This window comes from Apteryx rowi, unplaced genomic scaffold (assembly GCF_003343035.1).
Source record: "Apteryx rowi isolate R43461 unplaced genomic scaffold, aptRow1 scaffold_341, whole genome shotgun sequence".
NCBI lineage: Eukaryota > Metazoa > Chordata > Aves > Apterygiformes > Apterygidae > Apteryx > Apteryx rowi.
In genome coordinates this window covers 302,943-326,184 of record NW_020449875.1, presented here as the reverse complement: position 1 = coordinate 326,184, position 23,242 = coordinate 302,943, and the positions used below count along the sequence as shown (strand labels likewise).

The 23,242-nt window shown below is 41.0% G+C and overlaps 1 protein-coding gene across 1 annotated transcript in view; it reads left to right on the top strand.

Annotated features, from left to right (window-relative positions):
• Positions 1-14,693, top strand: part of DBX2 (developing brain homeobox 2) — a 31,764-nt gene extending 17,071 nt beyond the window's left edge. The window contains exons 2-5 of the mRNA XM_026072417.1: positions 6,436-6,456; positions 7,119-7,214; positions 11,604-11,791; positions 14,223-14,693. Of these exons, the coding sequence (XP_025928202.1) occupies positions 6,436-6,456; positions 7,119-7,214; positions 11,604-11,791; positions 14,223-14,543 (626 nt within the window). The 3' untranslated portion in view covers positions 14,544-14,693. The remainder of the gene's footprint in view (positions 1-6,435; positions 6,457-7,118; positions 7,215-11,603; positions 11,792-14,222) is intronic.
• Positions 14,694-23,242: the final 8,549 nt, after the last annotated feature.

Sequence of the window (23,242 nt, the reverse complement as noted above, 5' to 3'; positions counted from 1 at the left end):
GTTTCATCCCCTTAATGAGTATCGTTACCTACACTTGTAAAAAGACAAAAACCCCTATGAGTGAAAAAAAAAAGAAAAAGAATCTACTCTTTTTCATTTTAATGATGTTTAACCAATCTTGACACTTCTGACTGGTTGGAGCTAGTAATACTGCAGCAAGTAAATTGTGGTTCAACTAGGAATGTTTAGCTAAGAAATGCTTAATGCTGGCATAAATGGAGCATTTTGGCCTATGGTAAGATTTTGAATTAGGGTTGCAGCAATGAGAAACCAGTGAACTGCCCTCTTGCAGCATGTGACCCTAATTTCAGCTTGTTTGAGGAAATTATTTCTAAACAAATTGTAATATGTTGAAAATCAAAGAAAATAACTTTAGTGCCTTTATGGCTGAATTTTATCATTACTGTTTTTACAGTGTCCTTATGGCAATACAGACTGCGTTAGCTGCTTAAAAAAAGCAGCTTGTCTAATCCAGTTGTCTAAATACCTTGTCTAATCTGTAGTCAATACAGAGAGAGGCACCTCCAGAGGATGACCCACATTTCAGGTGTGGTGGTCTGTTTTAAGGTGATGTATCATTATATAGAGCTACTTACTTCTCATTAACTGTGCAGGAGACCTAGGCAAGTGGCTTAGACAACACACTGAATTTTAGACAAAGAAGTGACAGTAATGCCCCTAAATGTATTTAAGTGAGAGAGAGAAAGGAGATGTTTAGCAAGAACTGGTAAGCAGAAGGTGCTGTGGGCACACTAGCACGTGGGCATCTTGAAGAAGAATGGAGCCAGTAAGTCCCCAGCTTTCCAGATCCCCATCTTTCTTCTCAATAGCAAGGCTGCGTAGAAGGCATGGAAAGAAGATTCTGCCATAATGTGGAAATGGCCTTTACTGCTGACAACAGGAGACCCACAGAGTCTTTTGCAAATGGGGGGGGGGGGGGGTGGGTGTTGCTTTTTTGTTGTTGCAGAAGTGAAACCTACACCAGTGTGCAGTTTGTCCAACTTCTTCATCAATGACCTGGATGAAGGGACAGAGTGCACCCTCAGCAAGTTTGCTGATGATACAAAACTGGGAGGAGTGGCTGATACCCCAGAAGGCTGTGCTGCCATTCAGAGAGACCTGGACAGGCTGGAGAGGTGGGCAGAGAGGAACCTCATGAAGTTCAACAAAGGCAAGTGCAGGGTCCTGCACCTGGGGAGGAATAACCCCCCTGCACCAGTACAGGTTGGGGGTTGACCTGCTGGAAAGCAGCTCTGCGGAGAAGGACCTGGGAGTGCTGGTGGACACCAAGTTAAGTATGAGGCAGCAATGTGCCCTTGTGGCCAAGAAGGCCAATGGTATGCTGGGGTGCATCAGGAATAGTGTTGCCAGCAGGTCGAGGGAGGTGATTCTCCCCCTCTACTCAGCTGTGGTGAGGCCACATCTGGAGTGCTGGGTCCAGTTCTGGGCTCCCCAGTACAAGAGAGACATGGAGCTACTGGAGAGAGTCCAGCTATGAAGATGATTAAGGGACTGGAGCATCTCTCTTATGAGGAAAGGCTGAGAGAGCTGGGCCGGTCTAGCCTGGAGAAGAGAAGGCTGAGAGGGGATCTTATCAGTGTATACAAATATCTGAAGGGAGGGTGTAAAGAGGATGGGACCAGACTCTTTTCAGTGGTGCCGAGTGACAGGATGCGAGGCAACGGGCACAAACTGAAACACGGACAGTTCTGTCTGAACATGAGGAAAAACTTCTTCACTGTGAGGGTGACAGAGCACCGGAACAGGTTGCCCAGAGAGGTTGTGGAGTCTCCTTCTCTGGAGATATTCAAAACACGCTTGGATGTGATCCTGTGCAATGTGCTCTAGGTGACCCTGCTTGAGCAGGGGGGTTGGACTTAGACGATCTCCAGAGGTCCCTTCCAACCTCAACCATTCTGTGATTTTGTGAGTCTCACGAGAGCCTGCCCATGCATTGTCACCAGTCTGAGGCACCTTGTTGCCCATGTTTATTCAGGCAAAGAAAACAAACAAGTCATACATATAAACCAAATCATGCCTTAATAATAAGGCATGCAGATGATGCCTCTGAAAACTGACAGTGATTCACATGACCTCAGCTAGTCCGCCGCGTGACTCGCATCTGCTACACTGCTGTAGATGTAAGGAAAAGACGATCATGCTATTAATACATTTCAAGTCCTTTTTGGTGACAAATCTTTTCTGGAGTGACTAATTTATTAATTTTGAAAGCCCCATTGAGACCCAGCATAAGAATGCAAGCCCACTTCTCACATCCACTTTTTGTGCAGGATTTCAAAATACGCTTTTAGAACTGCAAAACCCTATGATCATTTGCCAGCCTTTTAAAACTAATCTGCCTCTATCATCTGCCATCTCGACTTGACTTCCTTTGAGCATTCATGCAGTCGTGTCATATGGGAATGAATGGAAAGTGGATAGCCAGTGACTTTGAGGCGTGGGGGAAAACATGGCTCTGAGGGATGCTGTACCACAAGTTCTTGCAGAAAGCGCAGCCAAGTCCAAGGTGGTGACTCCCTTTGGTGGGAGATGGCAGCAGCCTGTGCCTGTCCCCTCCTCTGCCAGGGGTTCTCCTCTGCCTGGCTGAAAAGCTTCGGGGTGTGTGACTGCTGCTGAAGCCTTGTGCTTTAAACAAAGTCATTACCAGACCCATGGCTCAAGGTTCAGGAGCAGAAACGGAGCCATGAGGCTCAGCTGGACCACTAACCTGGCACAGCTGCTGCTTGACTATTTGTAGGGAGCTGTACATGGGATGAAACTTTCTTGTGGCTTTGCAAAAGTCTATTTTAATCATGGCCAAGAGCAGACAAATGTGGGAGAGGGCAGTTTTCTAGTGCCCACTTCACAGGCAGAAACTGTCTAAGTTTCTGAGATGAAATGTGATACTTCTAGTAATAATATTTTTAATTTGCTTGTCAGGGCTGGAGCCTAGGCATCACTGTGGAGAGCTGTTTGTATAGGCTTAGCAATACCTGGAGATTTTTAAGGGCTGTTTTCACACAGCCTGAGCTCTATCTTTGTCTATATTCATTTCAACTGAATTGTACTTAGGAACTTACTCTCAAAGTGGTGGAGAGTTGGAAGGAAAGCTTCTAATCCCTCTGTTAGTATGACTTTTTAGTATGGAAGGATTTTTGAATTTGGACTATCTTAAGAATTGCAATATATTTTAAAATATCAGTGTCTGAACTAATCTCTGAGTTTTAGCACTGGATCAGCTTGAGTTTGACTTGCATGTTTAGTATCCATTTATTGTGTGTTTGTAAAATGTTGTGAATTCACAAAGCTGAATGTAAATGAGCATTTTTACTAAAATTTTGTAAACAGCTGCAGTGTCGAGGAATTTATCTTGTGCTAAAATGTGAAAATATTTATGACATGATAAATTTTATTTTAAAGCATGGAGTACTTGCTTTATAATATATAGTATAATTTTTGGAGTGCCAAAAGGCATTTATATCATATTGCAATATCTCATTTTCATTCATCTGAGGCTAAACCTGCAAAGTCTCAATCTTTTGTGAAATGCTTAGTACCACACAGTCTCTGTGTTTATGAAATGGGAATGCTAAGCAGAAAAAGGAGTAGGTATCTTGAATATGAATTACTAGGATTTGGCCCATGGTTAATGTTTAATCCACATGGCTTGGAGCAAAAGATACTTTTTGGTTACTATATACTTCATTCTGGCCAATAAATACAGAACTAATATTCTGACATTTCAGAAATTTTCAACCTTATGTGAATAGCAAACAATGATTTCTTTAGACTGCTTGAGCAACAAATATCGGTAGAGTAGCCATGATGTATGTGACCAGAAAATTAAAACATAACCAATGTTTTCCCTGTCTTGTCTTCAACATTCATATATATTATGTCATTCCTACAGTTACAATCACACTGAGTATAATTCTGAAATAGATATACTTTAAATACATCGTTTTTCCCCAGCAATTTTCATTCTGTTAATGCAGTTTCGCACAGACACTGGAAGCCATTTAATACAATGAATGTTCTCTACTGTGTCTGTCAGAGACAAAAAATACTCTTGTATGTATTGGGGTGAAGCATTAACACTTTTCTCTACATAGGGCTCCCAAGGTAGAGCTGAGTATTCCTGTGTCATGCCAGATTCTTTGCTGATGTAACTCTGTGCAACTCCTACATATCGGTTTCAGTGCAACTGCTTCAACAGACATCACCTGGGGACGTGGTTTGATATACCTAACACAAATTCACTTGTGCATCAGTGTAGTTGGAGCACATTAAAGAAGCTTATAAACTAGATATTATGCTATAGGTTTAGGGAGACATAATGTCATTGTTTATTCCACAGGATCTAGAATAAATCAATCTTCAGAAATTGTCTCAGGAACCACTTGGTTCAGATCTGTATGAGGATATCTTCTACATCTTATTTCTTGAACAAATGTTCTCCCCTGGAGGCATATGCACCACGCAGGCAGAAAACACAGCAGTTGAGAGAATTAAGCAAAAAGCCTAAGAAAGACAAAAGCAAAATTCCCATCAATTTGAGCAGACTTGTTACGAGGTCCTTGGAGATCTGTACTGTTTCCTTATGGTGCTGTACTAGTGCGCTAAATCATTCCCAGCAGCATCCATGGAAATGTGTGGCTTGTTTAGGGTTTTCTCAAAGAAAATGCATGTCTTCAGTTTTGATACTGGTCCATCTTCTTGCCTTTATGCTTGCAGTTCTTGCATACAAGCTGAGATTTAGTGAATAGAGAAAAACCTACCCTACCCTACCCTACCCTATCCTACCCTACCCTACCCTACCCTATCCTATCCTATCCTATCCTACTTCTCTATCTTTACATGCAGGAGTGTGCTATCTCTCTGACACAACAGCTTATTCAGTTTTTATATATTCAGCTACCTCTCTGGGCTATATCACATACCATTAAGTGCATCACATTCTCAAAAAAAGAGCAAGGAACTGGAAAGAGTTAAGGAACCATACCAGGGAGTGTCAAGGACAGGTAGGCATGTCTTGCAAAGATCAGATGACCTGAATAAGGTGGTAAAGCAATGATTAAGGGGAACAGGGCATTATAGCAGTCAAGGAGTATTTGAGAGATGTGAACAAAAGGGAAGCAAAGAAATTGAGTATGGTACCTTGTATATACTGAGCTGTATTTTTAGAAGTGGAAAATTTTACCTGCCTGTTAGGGAAATTTGCGGAATCTGGCTCACAAGGAATGGAGGAAGAGCCCTTCACTTGGGAATTTGGAAGGTGGAGCAGACAAAACATTAGCAAGTGTATTGTCAAGAAAAAGCCCTCATGTTCAGGAGGACAGCTGAGGTTATCTAATAGGTCTTTTCCTTCTCTGTCTTCTGTACAATTACAGTCTAATCCTTCTAAACTTATTTACCCCACCAGTTGCATTGAAGCCCCTTGGATATGTAAGATAGGTAAAATTTGGCTGCATGTTCTTGATGCTTTTAAGCTCCTTATGACACAGTTCCACATTGATGGTCTCATGTGAAACAGAAGCTTTAGAAACCTAATGTCTGATATAAATCATTCCTTTTCGTAAATGTTTTGCAAGCATACAGCTCAAATGTAGACAATTAGTTCTCTTGGAATATATTTATATTTTATTAGAAACAGCAAAGTGTTATGAAAAGCTGTAGTAAAAAATGCTCATTAATTTGTAATTAAAATAGAAGAAATTTTCACCAAAGATTATGTGAATTCAGATAAAAAATAGGTTATATAAATATTTTTAAAATGTTCTGTGTTAGACTTCTAGAGCAATATTTTATTGCTTTGGGAGATCAGCGGATTTGAACATCAGAAAGCTTATTAGGATGCCCAAATATGTACTCAGGAACATAATTTTGGGTGATCTTTGTTTTTAATTCCAGTTGAAAAACCTTTACAAATGAAGAACGTGGCTTAAATGCATTTATCTATCTTCCTTCCTGATTACTGATTGTTTCTTCTTTTTTTTTTATCTAAGTATGCAGTTACATTTTTTGAAATAATCAGGTTATTTATAGAGACTTAGATTACAGTACAAAGTCTAGAGCAGTTTATTTTTTGCCTAAAGTAAGACAGGAAAGTGACATAGGCATTATGATGCTGATCGCATTTTACAAGGCTACAGTTTTAGCAAGTATGATATTTTCAAAAGAAAAAAATATTCCACATTTCATAGCTGATTAATACCAGCAGAAATCAGAAGATAATGAAGATTAGCAAAAAAACCCCCATGAGCTTTATGGAAAAATCTAAGGAGCTATTAGACAATGAGCCTTTTCTAAGACTTGGAAGCACTTCTTAGAAATAACAGAGACTTCTAATTCGTTGGTTCAAAAATTTTTGTAGAAATGTTACCAAGTATTACCTAATTAAATGGGATGATTTTGCAGTTTTTTTACTGTACTAAGTAGAGCCTTCTTCAGCAAGTGGTTTGTTTAAATTAATGAGAACGCTTGCCCAGCAAGATGGAGTTCGATATCAGGATGGCAGAATATCAAGCCCTGTAGTTCGTGGAAAAGTTTCCATAGAGGTCAGCTTGATCATCTCATTGCATTTTATATTTTTTTTCTTAGAGGTTCCTTATTTATTGAAGTCCTCATTTGTTTGAGTACAAATAACAGCACTGGAATACAAGCAAAAGAGTCAGGATTCCTTTGTAGATTTTGAGTTTCTTTTTTGACTTTTAAGCGACCTTTTCCAGGATATTATGCCTACTATAGTTGTTTAAAATAACTTTCTCAGATGCATTATACTCATGTAAACAATGTGTTCAAACCTAATATTTAGAAAAAAACATAACTGTAGCAATTACAGAGGTAAATTTCAAATCTGCAGGGTTACATTCTCATGATAAATGTATTGTGAAGGTTTTGCATATTAACATTTAAGCTATACATATAAACTAACCTTGTAAAAATTCAAAGAGCAATTACTTGGATTATCATTGTTTACCTTAAAAATATCACCATCTTGGAAAAAGGAAAAAGAACTTGTGGGGCAGGACTTTACACACTGACTTTTTGGAAGACTGTTGTTATGAATATCACCTAAGCTCTATGGATAATCAATTAGATCTGTGCTTTCTTTGCAGCTCTTTCCAAACACTTTTTTCTCCGAGCCCCGCCATTCTACTCAGCATGCTGCGGTGGGTCCTGTCAGCACCCTGCATCCCCCACTGCTTTTCCAAGTAAGTTTTTATGCTTCATCAGTAATGCTTGAGTTACTCTGTAAACCGAAGCAGCAGGATTTAATGTGTTCTGGAAAACTAATTGGTGATGCAATGGCAGCAGCTAATTCCTTAGTAAAATCACAGCAATCCTATTCAGAAGGTTTCCAAAGATTTATCAAACTTAAGTACACTGAGCAATTGTGAGAGATTTCCAATGGCACTGAGACACCCAGACAGAGCTAGCCTAGGAAAGCTCCTTGTTTTCAGTTTGCTAGAAAAGGTTCTTTAAAAATCATTAACTCTTTTTAAAATCTATGTCAATACAATAAACGTTTGCAAATAGAAGAAGAAAAGAGCTGAAAGTTCATAAAATGGATACTGCATTTTATTGTCTGTTTGGCATACATTAGGATTCAGGAAGCAGTAACATTATTTAGATAAAACAGTCATTCTGGTCTTAGCAGTCAAATGCATGCACATGTTTAATTTGATTTTTCTTTAATTATGATGTAAAAAGTTGAAGACATTAATTGAAGAGAATTTTGGCTAGTATTATATACTCAAGGTTAAGATCTGGAATACATTTCTGTCTAATCCATATCTAAATTTAACCTTGATCATGAAGTTTATGTGCCACAGTGTAGGAGTGGTTATTAATGATTTTAGATGTTTATGACTCAGAAATACAAAGAGAGGAGGCATTTCCTAGTCCTTCAAAATGGAATAAAAAGACCAAATTGGGTGTCAAATCCAAATGAGAATTGGAGCTTATGCATGCTCTAGCATATACTGTCTTATCACAGTTGCATTCAAACCCTTCCTGACTATGCGCATGTGTTTTATGAATGTTTCAGAAGGGCAGTTGCTAAGTTGAATGATTCTTGACAAGTGAGGCAGCAAATGCTGGCAGTTTAATGAGCTGCAAGTTTCTGAGCACCTCTTTAGGGGGCTGACACTTTCCCACAGAGCATTTTACATGGCCCCAGCTCTCCCACAATGGCTGACAGCACCATGACCAATCACCACTTTCACTTTACTCATCCACACGCGACCTCACCACAATTTTTCACTGTGCAGATGAACTTTAGGAACCATTTCACATTGAAAAGGCCTGGGCAAGGGTCATTTGCCCTTTTGTATGGCCATAAAGCAATACTCTATGTGCCAGTCTTTTCTCCTGTCTCACATTCCAAGAGATTTTCTGGACACCATTTAAAGCACTTGACTGAAAAATAAAGCAGTGAATGAAACTGACTTTTATAGACTCATTCTAGCTCATCTTCCCATATAACCCTGTCTACCTGAAAAGGGATTTAGTGGATGAGCTGAGTGTATACAGGGACTTGCTGAATACATAGGCCCATTATCAACTGTGGGGATTGTTTATTAACCAGGACTGATACACTACTATTTTGGAAGTGACCTATTAATTGTCCATTTAGCTAGAATGTATTGAATTCAAATGAAAAAATGGAAACCACGACTAAAGCTTTTACTTGCTCCTTCAAGGTGGTCTCTGCCATTAAGGCAAATGAAGATTGTTCCACAGATTAAGAAGACATTTATCACTATATATTAGGATACTAAGGAAAGACTTAAAAAACAAAGCAAAGCAAAACAAAAACCAAACCAGTAACATAGGAAATAGTTGGTAACAGATTCACATTTATGTCAGCAGAGCACTAAACCTTTTGATGCATGTTCAGAGTGACAGACTGCAAACTCACTTCATTTTGATAGAATTGTTGTCATGTGTGAACTACTGCCTGTCCCCAACATATCGAAAAATCCTTTAATTCACAGATTGAAATTTATTTTTTGTGTGCAGAGTCAGAATGTATTTTGGAACATGAGGTACTCTTTAAAAAAATCTCTGGGCTTATCCCAACAAAAGTTAAAAAATTTTTGACCCAGTGTTGACCCAGTGGTTGGTTGCTAATGCTTGTCTGTGTTCTGCCTATGGTCAAATTTTGTTTAGTTAGGCCTTTACAATCCATCACATATTGTGCCTTACGCTGTGTAGTCTTCACTATTACACTGGTCTTACACAGGTGTTAAGCTGTAACCTACATACTGCCTGTATAGGAATTAATTGGAGCTTCAGTGCTCCAGCAGGAGGTTGTTTCTTAGCTGATTGACTGTTAACAACCAGTCAGGCAAGACAAATTTTAAGGCGTCACATAATCTGGCATTCTCTGTCCTTGGCTGACAACTCCATTGTGGAACTCAGCCCGGGAGTCAAGGACCAGCCCTGTTAAGCCTTTTTCCTCCCTGGTGTCAGTGGTGGGGATGAGAGCAAGTTCTGGTTCGAACCTTTCCACTTTCAGACTTTACCTTCCAGTAAACTTTAAAAAGTCCTAATAATTGATCAGGAACCACCTGGAGGCTATCTGGAAAAATGTACCTAAATTGTACAAACTCCAGCGCGAAGGATAGAAAACATGCTTGAGGAAGAAGGGCTAGTGTTTGTCCCAGCTTCCTGGTCAGGAACAGGACTTTGGGGGGTGGCAGTTGCACTCTTCATGGAAATATGAGCCCAGCCTGTTCTTTGCAGAAATGTCCAATGTGACATTTTGACTTGTGTTCTGCAGATAGTTTATTTTAGTTTTGACAGAGTCTGTGGCTCGCTGTGTGATAAATACCAGGACAGTAACCAGTAGGCTATGATTTTTGTATATGTTTTCAAATATTATTTTTAAATTTGAAATATATCTATATAAATTTAAATTTCTTTATATTGTAACACTTCAATTTTAAATAATTACTTATTGCCAGAGACTGTTATGGGGGCCAAATATAAAGATGGGTGAAGGTTTAGGAAAATTCAAGAAAGGCATGTCTAGCAGAAACTACTAAATCCGATGGTCTCTGAATCAGTAGTGTTGGGTGCTAGGAGTGTATTTTGGGGAAAGATCATTTTGTACTTGCTCAGCTTCTAATACTCTTCCTCTGCTGGCCACTGCTGGAGAGGATGCATACGGGAGTAATGTTTTCAAGACCATGATATTTACTGAACAAATGTATTTAATTTCCCCCCACTACCACTACAGCTGACTAGAACAGATAGACCTTTTCATGAAAAAATGTGTAATCTTTTAGAAAATCTGCTTTAGATGGGAATTTTGCCACTGGCTTTGATACAGAAATGATCAGACCCTTGACAGAAATTGAACAGCAGTACACCTTTATTAGGATACAAAGGAAGTATCTTGAAGGCAGTTGTGAGGCAAGTCCATGGGAAGGTGCTATCAACAGGAGGACAGCTTGCACCGTTAGAGTCTAAATTGCATGTGACACAAACCAGAGCTGCCTGCTCACAGAAAGGTCCTATGTGTCCTATACAGCGATGGTGTGGGTGTCTGAATCAAAGGGCAGCTCTTTCCTGCGCTGCTTGTAACAATGTCCTGTGCAATTATCACATCTAATATTGGGCGTTGGGCCCTATTCAGCTGGCCGCTGGCACTGCTCCCTGGGCAAGCTAGGACCGCTGGAGGCATACCACTCCTTGCCAGCAACACCAAATCCTTCTATGGGATGGGGAACATGGGAAAGTACTATGGCTTTAGGCTTTATTGGGAGTGAGGAAGGTGAGAGATTTATCTGAATTTGTTTTTTCCATGCTCTGTGTGAGGCCGATGAACAGACAGTGTGGATACTCCCAATTCCTCCACTGCAGTTCTGTCCCCCAAGTCTGAGACTGTTTTCCAGAGCAGGGGATCTCTAGGGGATCCCTCTCCAGACATGGATCAAGGGGATATGACCGAATTTACTGCAAACTGCCCTCGCAGGGCTTGCTATGGGATGTCAAAGGATTAGACACCAGGCTGAAAGAAATAATTTCAAGTACTCTCCAAATCCTCTAATAAAGAAATTGCTGCAGTTTCCAGAATAAATAAGTAAATGGCCAGTGATTTTCTGAGAGAAAGTTCACCCTGACAGCCTTTTCTTAGAAAACTAAACTATATAAGCCTATTTAGCTCCTTTAAATCTGTATTACGGACCACTTTTATCTGGTACTACATTTCACACAGGGAGAAAATAAACTCCTGGGAAAACTTACTGCTGTCTACTCTGTGATAATAATGTGCAAAGGAAAGTGGGGAAGTTTTTCTCTGACCATATTTGGATTTTACAGTGGAGTGTACAGAGGCCCTGTGTTAATGTTCCTCTATGAACTCATCTGATTTACTTTTTACCATGTCAAGGGGAGGCTCTTGACCACTGACAAACCTCTAGATCCAAGTGAGCATTTAATCCTTAATGAACGTGACTGAAGCATTACCACACAGTTATAACACCAACAAATCAAAAGTGGGGCACCAGCCTGCTAGCACTATTATAGACAGTGCTTAATATTTCTCTGGTATGTGTTAGATATTACATGAAGCTCTAATCCATTTCCACTAGGAGAGGAAAGTGTCCTGCCTCTTCTGACCCAGGAGTCTAACTCCAAAGCCCGGAGAGGTATATTAAGAAGAGCTGTCTTTTCTGAAGACCAGAGGAAAGCTTTGGAGAAAATGTTTCAGAAACAGAAGTATATCAGTAAAACAGACAGGAAGAAACTGGCCATTAACCTGGGTCTAAAGGAGTCACAGGTAAGGAGGAATGACAGAACATCCATGACTTTCTGTCTTTTTGAAGTAAAAATCTTTTAAATGGCTTTACAGAAGGAAAATTGAACAGCCTAGGGGCAGCCCTGAGCTCCTTCCCTGAGCAAAGACCTCAGTAAATCAATGACAGTTTTAACCAAGGAATGCTTGACCAAGTGTCTGTCCCTAGTTTATTCCCTGAAGATGTACATTCAGAAGTTGATCACTCCATTTCAGCACAAAGTGGGAGTAAAATGACCTTTGAATTTCATTTCCAACTCCCATTTTGCTGTCTCACACAGACCCCCTCAGGGGCTTTGGGGTAGTGAATTGTGCTCCCTTCCACTGCCACATAGGCAGCAATCCAGGCAGAAGGCAACACACACAGAGCCCTCCTGCGTTCCTCTGAGCACCCTTTGCACCCCCACTGCTGAGCAGCTAATGACGATGCAGTCAGCCACACTCACTCTGAAGTCACTCTGCCCCAAGAGAAAGGGCAGCCATCCCTACAGAAACAAACATGGCTCTACACGGAAAAAGATCCTCAGACTTGAGAGAAGCCCTAGAAGGAAAATTTTGAAGGGTGACCTTCCAAAAGGCTCCCACTCTCCTTACTAATTCATATTTCATAGGATTTTTCACATGACTCTGATTTGGCCTACTGCAGAACTTCAGAATTTAGCTAGAGTTTAATACCTCTGGCAAGTTGTTCTGACTAAAAAATGTGTTAATGATGATGCCTAGAGGCAGTAGCCAAATCTGGAATCTGAGAGGCCTGACCTAGCTGCAAATGCAGGAAAAGAAAAAGTGCCTGGCTTGAAGGGTACAAATTCTAAAGACACTAGAAAAAAGTTTGGGAGGGTGTGCAACAGTGGAAAATGAGCATGGTTGCAACTGGCAGGTGGGATTCTGAAGGCACTGAAGGAGATGCAGGTCTCCAGAGTACAGCTGAAAGAGGATGAGAGAGTTACAGTACAGTTGTATTTCTATGCATGTGGCAGGAGTGAAAGTGCCTAAGAAAATAAGAGCTGAAGCTATCTGGTGAGCATAAAAGCCTGGGAATGGTGATGGGAGCTCTTGTCATTTTTATCTTGGAGATTTTTAGAACTTGACAAGGCCTGAAGCAACGTGCTCTAACTTTGCACTGCGTAAGAGGTTGGATCTTGTGGACTGCAGCGGTTCCTTGCAGCCTGAATGAATCTTTGATTCTGTCTCAAGCACTGCAACTATAAAGAACAAAGAATGTAGGGTTGTGGCCCTTCTCAGCATGATGAGCAGAGCTGTAATCTCTGCAAGATAAACTATTTCTTTTCAATGAAAATGTGCAATTGCACTCTCCAGTGAACTGCCTAAAAATTTCCCAGTATATAGTCAAATTCTTAATATTACAGCTATATCCTTGAGCTTTTTTTCTGTGTTCTCAATATTCAAGAGAGCCTAGGGAAATAAGAAATAATGAAGTGAGACAGAGAGAACAACTAACATTACAGGAAAATTATTTCATGATAATGATAGACCAGATCATGCCCTCCAGAGGTTTTTCTCATAAAGGGAAGAACAGTTCTCATGAGGGTCAGTTCTTAGATTTTCTGACTGGTTGTGCTGGAGGAGCAGCATCTGCCATCTAAGGCTATGATTCTCAAACCTTTTGAAAGTATAACCCCTCTGTCTTCATACCAAGTGTCTGAATACTAGAACTTCATGTAAATGTTTCAGGAAAAAAAAGAACATAATCTGAATAATCTCATTGATTCACCCCCCCGCAACACATTTCTTCTCTTTATGTAAAAAACAGTTCTTAGATACATATTTGCCTAAGCTTTTCCCAGCACTTCATGAATGCCTTTGAACCCCCATGATCAAACTTTGCATTTCAAAGTTTTTGGAAAATGGGTTTTATCTCAAAAACACATGGATTCTAGGCAACTCCTGAGCACCTGTAGTCAGAAAGACAAAATGTCTTTAAATCCTCACTTCTGTGTCATAACGCACATTTTGTAGCTATATGGCCAAGCTATCTTTAGCTATGCTTGTGAGTTGGACAGTCATAGTTCTCACAGCCTCTTTAAATAGAAATCTTCACATTGCCGATATTATCACTTAGTTTTGTTAAGGTTACTCTGAGAATCCTTATCTGTCTACAAAAAGGATGTTACAGGAAGTTGCTCTCTCCTTAGCCACTGGTGTGTCCTCTTTCCAGTCTAAGCCAAATAATCACTTCTTTGAGGTGGGGAAAGTCAAGGAGAGCATTTGGCCCAGCTGTAGTAAATAGTGATGGGAAAATGCTCAGCTAGCGTAAATGAGACAGCTTCACTGAATCTACTGTGACATTGACTGAGGAGGGAATGTAAAACTGAGGGTTTGTAAAAAAAAAATTGTTAAGACAAAGTTGTTTTAAGAAAACAATGATAATACACTCTCATTAACTTGCAAACAGGTGAAAATTTGGTTTCAGAACCGAAGGATGAAATGGCGAAACTCCAAAGAAAAAGAAGTGCTTTCAAACAGGTGCCTCCAAGAAGAGAGTCTTCAGGAGAACTACCTCTCAAGATCCACTGTGAATTTTACTTCCCCATGCCCTGCTGTGTGGGAAGCGTCTCAGGAGCAGGCAAGTACAAGGTGGAGGGAGAATTCTGCAGGAACTTCTGAAAGACTGGTTAGTACACAACCACCTCCAAGAGCAAATTCATCACAGAGCCCACTGTATTTGTATCCTGACCAAGACACTGCAAATAAGGCAGTTACATCATCAGCCTAAGAAAATAAGAGGCAGTTTGTAAACTGAGAAAAGAGCACAGGCTTCAGATGGGTGGTCTTCTAAGACTAACAGTATTTGGACACTGTAAAGCTAACTAGTTTATGCCTCATCAATTTTCTAAAGTCTAACACCATTAAAATGACAAACAACTAATGATTTAAGAAATATTCTTGAATACTCAGTCTTTTCTTCTGTCTTTTCCAGTCTTGTACTCACCTTAAAAGTGAAATAGGAACTGATGGTAAGTAAAATGAAGTGAAGAGCATGGAGCTGAAATTTTGCTCTGATTTATACATCTGTGCTGTATATAGATATTCATTAAAAACACACTGATAGAGACTCATTTTTATCTCTCATTGCAGTCAGACCAATTAATTTCTTTTGTGCACAAGAATAACCCTGTCTCCCCCAAGATAGTAAGTTGCTTTGGGTGTTTTTTTGAAATTGATAAGATGACACAATAGGTTTATGTTAGATGAATATGAAAAATTTTAGTATGTTTTCTCCATCTGTCTTCACTTATATCATTATCCAGTTAGTTCTAAATAGCATGGCCACAAGTCAGCTGATTACGCTAGTAAAGTTGCAATATTAGAAGACAACCAACCAACCCTAATAAAATATCCTGCATTTAAATCACTTTGATTTGAATGCATACTGAGAAATGCAATTCACCAACTCCTTTGTTGGATGAAACTTACAGCATTCTTAACTCTGAATTTCAGTGGCTTTTGTCAGATTATTAGTGCAATCTCTTGTATTCTGTTCTGTATTTCAAAGTTGTGATGGTGATATGCAGAATTATAGCCCAAATGGAATAAGCAACAGACCTATAATTGGACACTTTGCCACCATAGCCCTCTCAGAGAAGAACTTGAAGAGATGCCATGCTGTAGTAGTCTTATTCTTGACTTACTCCTATTTAAACTGGTGCCAGTAAGTGCACATTAGTATATTTCTGTATCAAAGACAGGACAGTATTCTATGTAATACAAGTAGCCTGAAATAATATTATTAAAATTGCTTTACTTGAAATGATTTTCTTGCTTCATCCACTCATTCCCATCTCAAAATGGGAATAGAAAATGTTTTTTTTATCAAACTTTTGTGAATACATTTGTTGAGGAGAAAGACTGGAAGTATTTTATGTTACAGGCAAAACCTCTTGAAGAACATTTAGGTTTTATAAGGACTTTTCATTTCTGTCAGATTCCTGTATTTTATAGCCAAAAGAGATTATTATGATAACCTAGTCTGGTTTTCCTCATCATGCATGCCATGTTTCTAATTATTCTTGCCTTGAGCTCCATAGCTTTTTGAACTGTATCATGGTCTTTCAAAAAGCCATACAATTGTTATTTAAAGTCTTAGCTTTGGAAGATGATCTACTACCTCCCAAATAATACAACGTATCAAGGGGAATAAAGTTTAGATACATTTGCAGCTAAAGAACTTGAAATTGCAGTGACAGAGTTCATATCATAACAATATGCACAATCAGGCAAGTTTTGTATCCCAGCTTGTGCATGTCCTGCCTTTAAGTGCTCAGCTGTGCAGTCCTAATCTTGCACTAATGTCATTCTTTGCATGTAAATTCTTAGGCTTGCTTTAAAAAAAAAAAAGAAATTACACAAAAATTAAGAAATCTTCTCTTCCTCAAGTTATAAACCCTGGTTAGCACAAGCTACCTAGATACCTACCTACCCTCAGAGGGCTCTTGAACACATTTAGTAAGCCAGTTTTATATGCTGTTTACTCACATGAGGAGAAATTTATTCCTATCCTGCAGTAGAAACCCCAGAACCCGCCCATATTCTGTGTAAGACCTTTTCTGGAGGGATGGGTAGACAGACTGCTTATCACACACACGGATGAATTTACCTTCTAATTGTCCTGTTGAAAGCATAGAGACTAGTCTAACAGAGCAGGACTATCTGAAGGATTAGCAAGAGTTAGTGGCCCAGATTCATCTGCAACAGCATCTGCTAGCATCTGCCTACAATGAAAGGCATGCAGAGATTTCTAAGTTATCATCAAATGATTAAATAGAGAGATGGTGGTGGGGGGAGGATATTCATCAGTGCTTCCTGTTTTGGAGAGAATCAGTGCATGCTTGGGACGATTTGGGGTTTTACAGTCTCACCTTCCAGGTGTAAGTGTGAAGCCCTGGAAGGGAGATCTTTCATAGCCGCTCGTATTCTTTTACTAAGCCTCCCGCACCACAACTCAATCCAGTGACAGTGTTAGAAGCAGCACTCACGGACGAGATTCAGGATGCTCACTGTGAAATTCTTTCAGCTGATGATGCCGTTGCAAGCACTGAATGTGAGCTACTATAAAAACTCTCAACTGATGTGCTAAACAGATCACATTTGAAGAACGTCTCACTGAGGCAAAGATCAAGCGATGCTCATGCAGAACTGGATTCACAGTTATAATGTTATACATGTTTTAAAGTTCCAGTTTCACAGTAGCCTATTTAAAGCTACATCACTTCATGGCCCTCCAAACCTCTAACACTTCCTATTAGAATGCTTATTTCATAGCTAGAATAAAGTTTCAATGTGCCAGCTTAAACCTCTCTACTTGAAAATGCTGATTCAGCTTTCTTCAAAACCCTAGAAATATGTGAATTCTGAATTATACCTAAAATACTATGATTCAATTAGTCAAAATGGATTTAGGCCTGTAACACATAACAAGCCTGATTCCCCTCATTTTAAGCTTTTTAAAGGGGAAATTTCTTCAGTGCCAACATACTGTGAAATCTTGGTAAATGAGAAGCAGCACTCAGTATGAACACAGAAAATATGAGAGACTTACAGTGCTATTCTTTTCTGAGTGTGATGGATCAAGTACTATCTATTAGTTTTCTTCAAATAACGTATGAACACTAGTTATAAAAGAACAAAGAGAACACAAATGATACACAAAATCCCCAGTAGGTGTTTGAAGTACTTTGACATTCATGTTACAGGGGTGTAAGGCATATAATGCACCTGGTTTGGTATTATGGAGTGACATAATAGATACTGATGGCATCTCACAGTTAAAACTGGGCACATACTATTTTTACTTCAAAGATATGACTTGATGGACGATCTTGCATCATGGTTATAGGGTATCTGAGCTATATTTTTATGTATGGCATTTTGAGACTATATAGTTCCAGCCTGTAGAATATTATGAAGGACATTTGTTAGGATCCTGGGGTTTGGCAGAGTTTAGGCGCCTTAAATTCAGAACCGCAACAAAAAGCTAACTGTTCAGTGTGCCATTAACAATGCAGATACTTATACTTGCTGGGCACTTCTCTGTTTAGTCTGGCAACTTATCAATGCTAATGTAATATAAAATACAACAGGGAAAGGAAGGAAGGACTGAGACTCAGTACTCCCTTTGTTATCCAAGTTGCAGGCTCCTGTTCCCTTAGGCTATCCTGCTGACATACTACAGAGCTTGCTGCACGGTGGAGCAGCATCAGTAACAGGAGGAGGTTTTCTCACCCCACCGATTCGAGACTGTGCAGACTAGTCTAAATGTGGATTTCCAGAATGAGTGGCAGATTATCAGGCACAGCCACAGTCATGTTTTATTGCATGTAAACAACTCTGTGATCATGAACATGAAGAGAGGCAAGCTAGCTTCTCCATGGACTTCAAATAACATTGTTTAAAACTGGACATAATGACCACACCTATGTCAGCACTTAAACTTTGCTTGTACAGATTTATGGAATAAAATAATTTTCTGAAAGTTCTCTTGATTCTCTGCCAAACAGGAATTAATTGTGAGGGCCTGTTAAGCAGAACAGGACTGCTTTGAGGCACAAAACTGCATTACTAACTTCAATGTCAGAACAGTAACACAGTGACCAAATGTCACTCCTTAGCAGCAATAACACATCAGATTAGTTTTTTCCACTGTGATTTGCTAGTACTAGGTTTTAAATACCAGTTGCCATCACCTTAGCCACGCAGCTCCTCTGACGAACATAATCTGCTCCACAGTCAGACTGACATAAATTACATTCATTGGCTTCTGTACCTTCTATGAACAATAACGTTGCTGATCTTCACAAACTAGAAAGACACATGAATTTAAAGCAAGTTAGCTGTAAATACAGTGCCCTAAGAAAAGTCCAGAGAGAGATTAGGGCCCAACTAACTTTAAATTTAGTTTGGGACCATAGGGAGACCAAAAGGCCACTCCAGAAAAAGGTTTGCATTCTAAGTGGACTAAATTGCCATTTACTATACAGGTCTACAATAACTGTGCTTCTAAGTTATGTGCCTGACAACTGCTGCTGTAGGAGATAAACCTAGGTATATAAACCTGGATCTAAGATGCTCCCCATGTAGACTTGCACCTAAATTAATTGTTAGCCAAAAACCTGCAACTTCCACTCCCTGGTTGCTTATAGATAGTGGTTGTTCTAAGCAATGAAGCTGGGCATGATGGATGGGGATGTCTCAAGGCAACATTCTGATAGTGAATCCCCAGTATTCACCCAAACATTCATACAAACATCTAGCCTTTTATAAACATTCAGTGCTTCAGGAATTCTTAAGATTTTTTAAGTCGATTTTTCTTTGCATGTCAACATTAGAGTGTGATGTCAGGTATTTAAAAGTTTATGTATACCAGTCAAAGACATCTGTTTCCATTTTTTTTCTGCTTTGCTATGATATGGTTTTAGATAAGAGTTAAACTATAACAAAATTCTCTCTTGTAACTTATCTTTCAGTTAATCCATCATACCAAACATCAGCACAGCAGATTCAATCTAAATTTAAGATGCATTATCAAAGCCATTTTGTATATTGTGAAAGAAATAAAAGTAATGTTCAGTCAGTGTCTCTCTACCATATCCTTCATCATCCTTAAAAAATGGAAAAAGTACAACTAGGAAATCCTCCTCTAACCTGAGGATGATATCAATATTCTGGGGATATCCTGCAACATTTCATGTAATAAAGTTTGGAGAACAAAGGAAATATTTGTAATTCTTAAATTTGGTTGGCTGATGAGGAAAGTTAATAGAAACATTTTGTTACAGAATCTGAAATTACATGATGACTTATCTATAACACACATTGCTATATATTGCTGTATATGAGCAATATATATATTGCTGTATAATTCCAATTAATTGGAAACAAATATATTCATTCTGATTTTCCATTAATTTGTAGATGAAGTTGTGTCTCCTAAGTTTACATTAGTATTCTCAGATGCAAATGATGATGTATTCTTATGTTTCAAAGCATTTGATCTTAGTGTGCTTTTTTACATTTTCAAATATTCCTAACTAGTTTCACTGCTGCCTTGAAGAAAAATCATGCAGATGATGAACTATTCCCCTGTGTAAAAAGCAACCATCAGTGATATTTCTGTTTGAGGCATCAGTCACCAAAGAGAAAAACATGCCCTTTTCAGCCAACTCTTCAATTGTTTTCTCAATCAAAAGAGGAGGTAATACATTGCTGGCAATATAGAATGTCTTTCATTACCAACGTGCTTCATTTTAGCCATAGGCAAATCATGGAATGTAATACTAATTTGTGATATCAAATTAATATGAATGACTATGGATATTTTGGTACACTGTTGTTCTTTCTGCAGCACCCACTCTATCATTTTCTGTATTTTCATATTTCTCTACAACAATATTTCCAGAGTTTTGCTCTTAGAAGTACAGTAAAATTATTTTTATGATCTGCTCCACTTGTTTTCCATCTGGCAGTAAGCTGCAACCACTGGAGGATCTTCCTAACTAAGATCCTCATAGCAGTTACTGTTCACTCTCCTGATCCATGCCAAGTCACCTTGCAATGCATTTGGACAAAGGAGCCTTATCTCTTCAAAGGCTGTGCCGGGGTGCACCTGGACCTGGGCATGGAGCGTTACCATGACAATCACTGTCATGGCCACGCTCCACTTTAGGTCACAGTCATTCTCTTCTGAGGAAAAAAAACCCAGATGCTGTGCATCATACTGCTAGAATGTAATTCATGGCCAATATATAGCATAAAGTCATCCCTAGACACCAAAAGATTGAATTCACTGGAAACTGTAAGCTGCAGTTACCTTCAATAGCCTAAATCTATTCTGCAAGTACATTTTAAATGCACATTTATACATTTCAGTGATGGCTGAAACCACTTTTGTACACAGCTTGTTAAATACCCTTTTGTTTTAAGGGTGATGCAGGGCTCAGCCTCAGGTTAAGAACTGGGAGGCGACACCTGGGCGACAGCACTGAGTGAATGTATGGGGCCGGCCGGCAGGCCAGGGCCCGCTCCCCGTGCGCCCTGCCTTCAGCCGCAGCCCTTTCTCCCACCGCCATGTGCGGTTCCTCCAAGCCCCCCGGCACGTGGGCTCCCCTCTGCTCTGACCCCTCCGCGCCCAGCCCGCCTTGCCAGCTCTCCCCAGCACCAGGACGCCCCACAATGCAGTCGTCTCTCTTCCCACGGAAGGAAACACCCCTGCAGCCCAAGTCCAGAGCTTCATTAAACATTTTAGCACCAGCATTTCTCCTGGCATTATCTGATCCTGGCCGGGAGAAGCAGGAAGGGGCAGACGAGAAACCCTGGGATGTTCCAGGGCCAGCCTCAGAGAGCAGCGCGGCTGCTCTGCCAGCACCATGGGACTCCCTTGCCCCCCACACCTTCCCCCATCCCTGCACTCGGCCCTGCAGCCCCGAAGGAAACCAGGTCCCGGCTGCTCCGACCTTCCCTGCAAGCCCGCACCCTCTCCCTTCCCTCATCCTCACCTTTGCCCCCTCCATTTCCCTCTCCCTTGCTCCCTCCCCTCATCCTCACYCTCGCCCCCTCCATTTCCCTTTCCCTCACCCTCTCCCTTCCTTCATCCTCCCCCTCCATTTCCCTCTCCCTCTCCCTTCCCTCATCCTCACCCTCGCCCCCTCCATTTCCCTTTCCCTCACCCTCTCCCTTCCTTCATCCTCCCCCTCCATTTCCCTCTCCCTCTCCCTTCCCTCATCCTCACCCTCGCCCCCTCCATTTCCCTCGCCCTTCCCTCACCCTCACCCCCTTCATTTCCCTCTCCCCCTCCCTCGCCCTTCCCTCATCCTCACCCCATCTCTTTCCCTCACCTTCATCCCCTCCATTTCCCTCCCCCTCGCCGGATCCCTTTTCCTCAGCCCCACTCTCGACCTCGCCCCCTCCACTTCCCTCTCCCTCCCCCTCGCCACCGCCATTTCCCGCCCCCGCCCCGCGCAGCCCCTCGCGGCGCCCCCTCGTGGCAGTGCGGGGCGCAGCAGCGCCGCGGCTGAGGGGCCGCGGAGCCGCGCGGGGGAGTCCGGCCGCGGCGCTCCTGCCGGGGCGGGTGGCGGGGCCCGGCAGGGACACTCGCGCCTCCGGAGGCAGCCCGGGGCCAGCAGCCGCCCCACGGAGGGGCCGGCGGCCTGGGCCTCGCCGCCCCGCCGAGGAGGGGAAGGGTCGGCCCCGGCTGGGCCCCGGCTGGCAGCATCAGCCCTCTTCCCCAATGCTCTTCCCTACTCTCCCCCTCCCCGCCCCTCTCCCCCACCTGGGCCTGGGCCTGCCTCGGCCGGGCACGATCGCGTCCCTCTTGCCAGTCCCCTCCTTTCATTTGACTCTTTGGGCTGCGACATTTAATAGAAGTCTGGTGAAAGGTTAGCTAGTGTATATACTCTTTCTCCAAAAGACTTAGTCGGATCAAAGTAACAAACACTTCTTTGTATAGTTGGACAGTGGTACCAAACCTTTCCTCTGCAAGACCTTTCCCCCACACACCTCTTTCAGCAACTTGTTTTTGCATGAATAACCTTCCCATATTTGTTAGCTTTTGTTTCGGATGTTTACTTCTTCTAAGCAACACCTCCTTTGCTGGAAGGTACAGGGATGGATGATACCCGATCACCTTCCCCCATTTACTTAATTAATGTACACTTCCCAGTTCCAGCCTTTCAGAGACAGGGATAACCCCATACTGATACGGGATACACATGCTGGGCACAGCATGTTACAGTGCCGATGCACTGTGGGGTTGTGGCTGCACTAGATGACAATATAAATGTTCTGTATTTATCTGCAGATACAATATTTTTAATGACCGGTTTTCATACTTGCCTTAGGTAAAGCAGGACATAGATCTGATACCTGTGAATTGTGTTCAAGGTCAGATTATGCAGCTGACAGAAATAAATGCTGTAAATAATCATTAGTTGCTATTATATCTTCTGTGACTGTGGACAGATGTAGACAGAGTAGACATCCCTCTCTGGTTCTGTGTAGCCATTTGCCCAGAGGAGACCTTCCTTTATTCAGATCATTTGGAGATGCATTTAGTTTCCAGAATTTCTTCAGAGTTTGCATATTAATGTTGATATTTTGTTATTTGTATGTAGTATCTTACTGTCTAAGAAATTACAGCTGGTAACTTCTTTAAGGGCAGAAACCATATAGTCCAGTGCAGTTCTACCATACGTGGCACAACAGGGACCAGATATGAATTGTGAACACTCACAGCTTCTGGCTGAAAAAGTATATCTATTAGACAGGATGATAGAAATGGATGTAAGTGAAAAAGTTGTTCCTTTGTTCTTCCTCTGTTCTGCGTAAAGGTTTCTTTGAAATTTTTTCCTGTTCTTTCTACTTCTCAAGCCCAAATCCAGTGTCAATATTAAATAATCATCAGCAATTTTACCCTCCATTCTT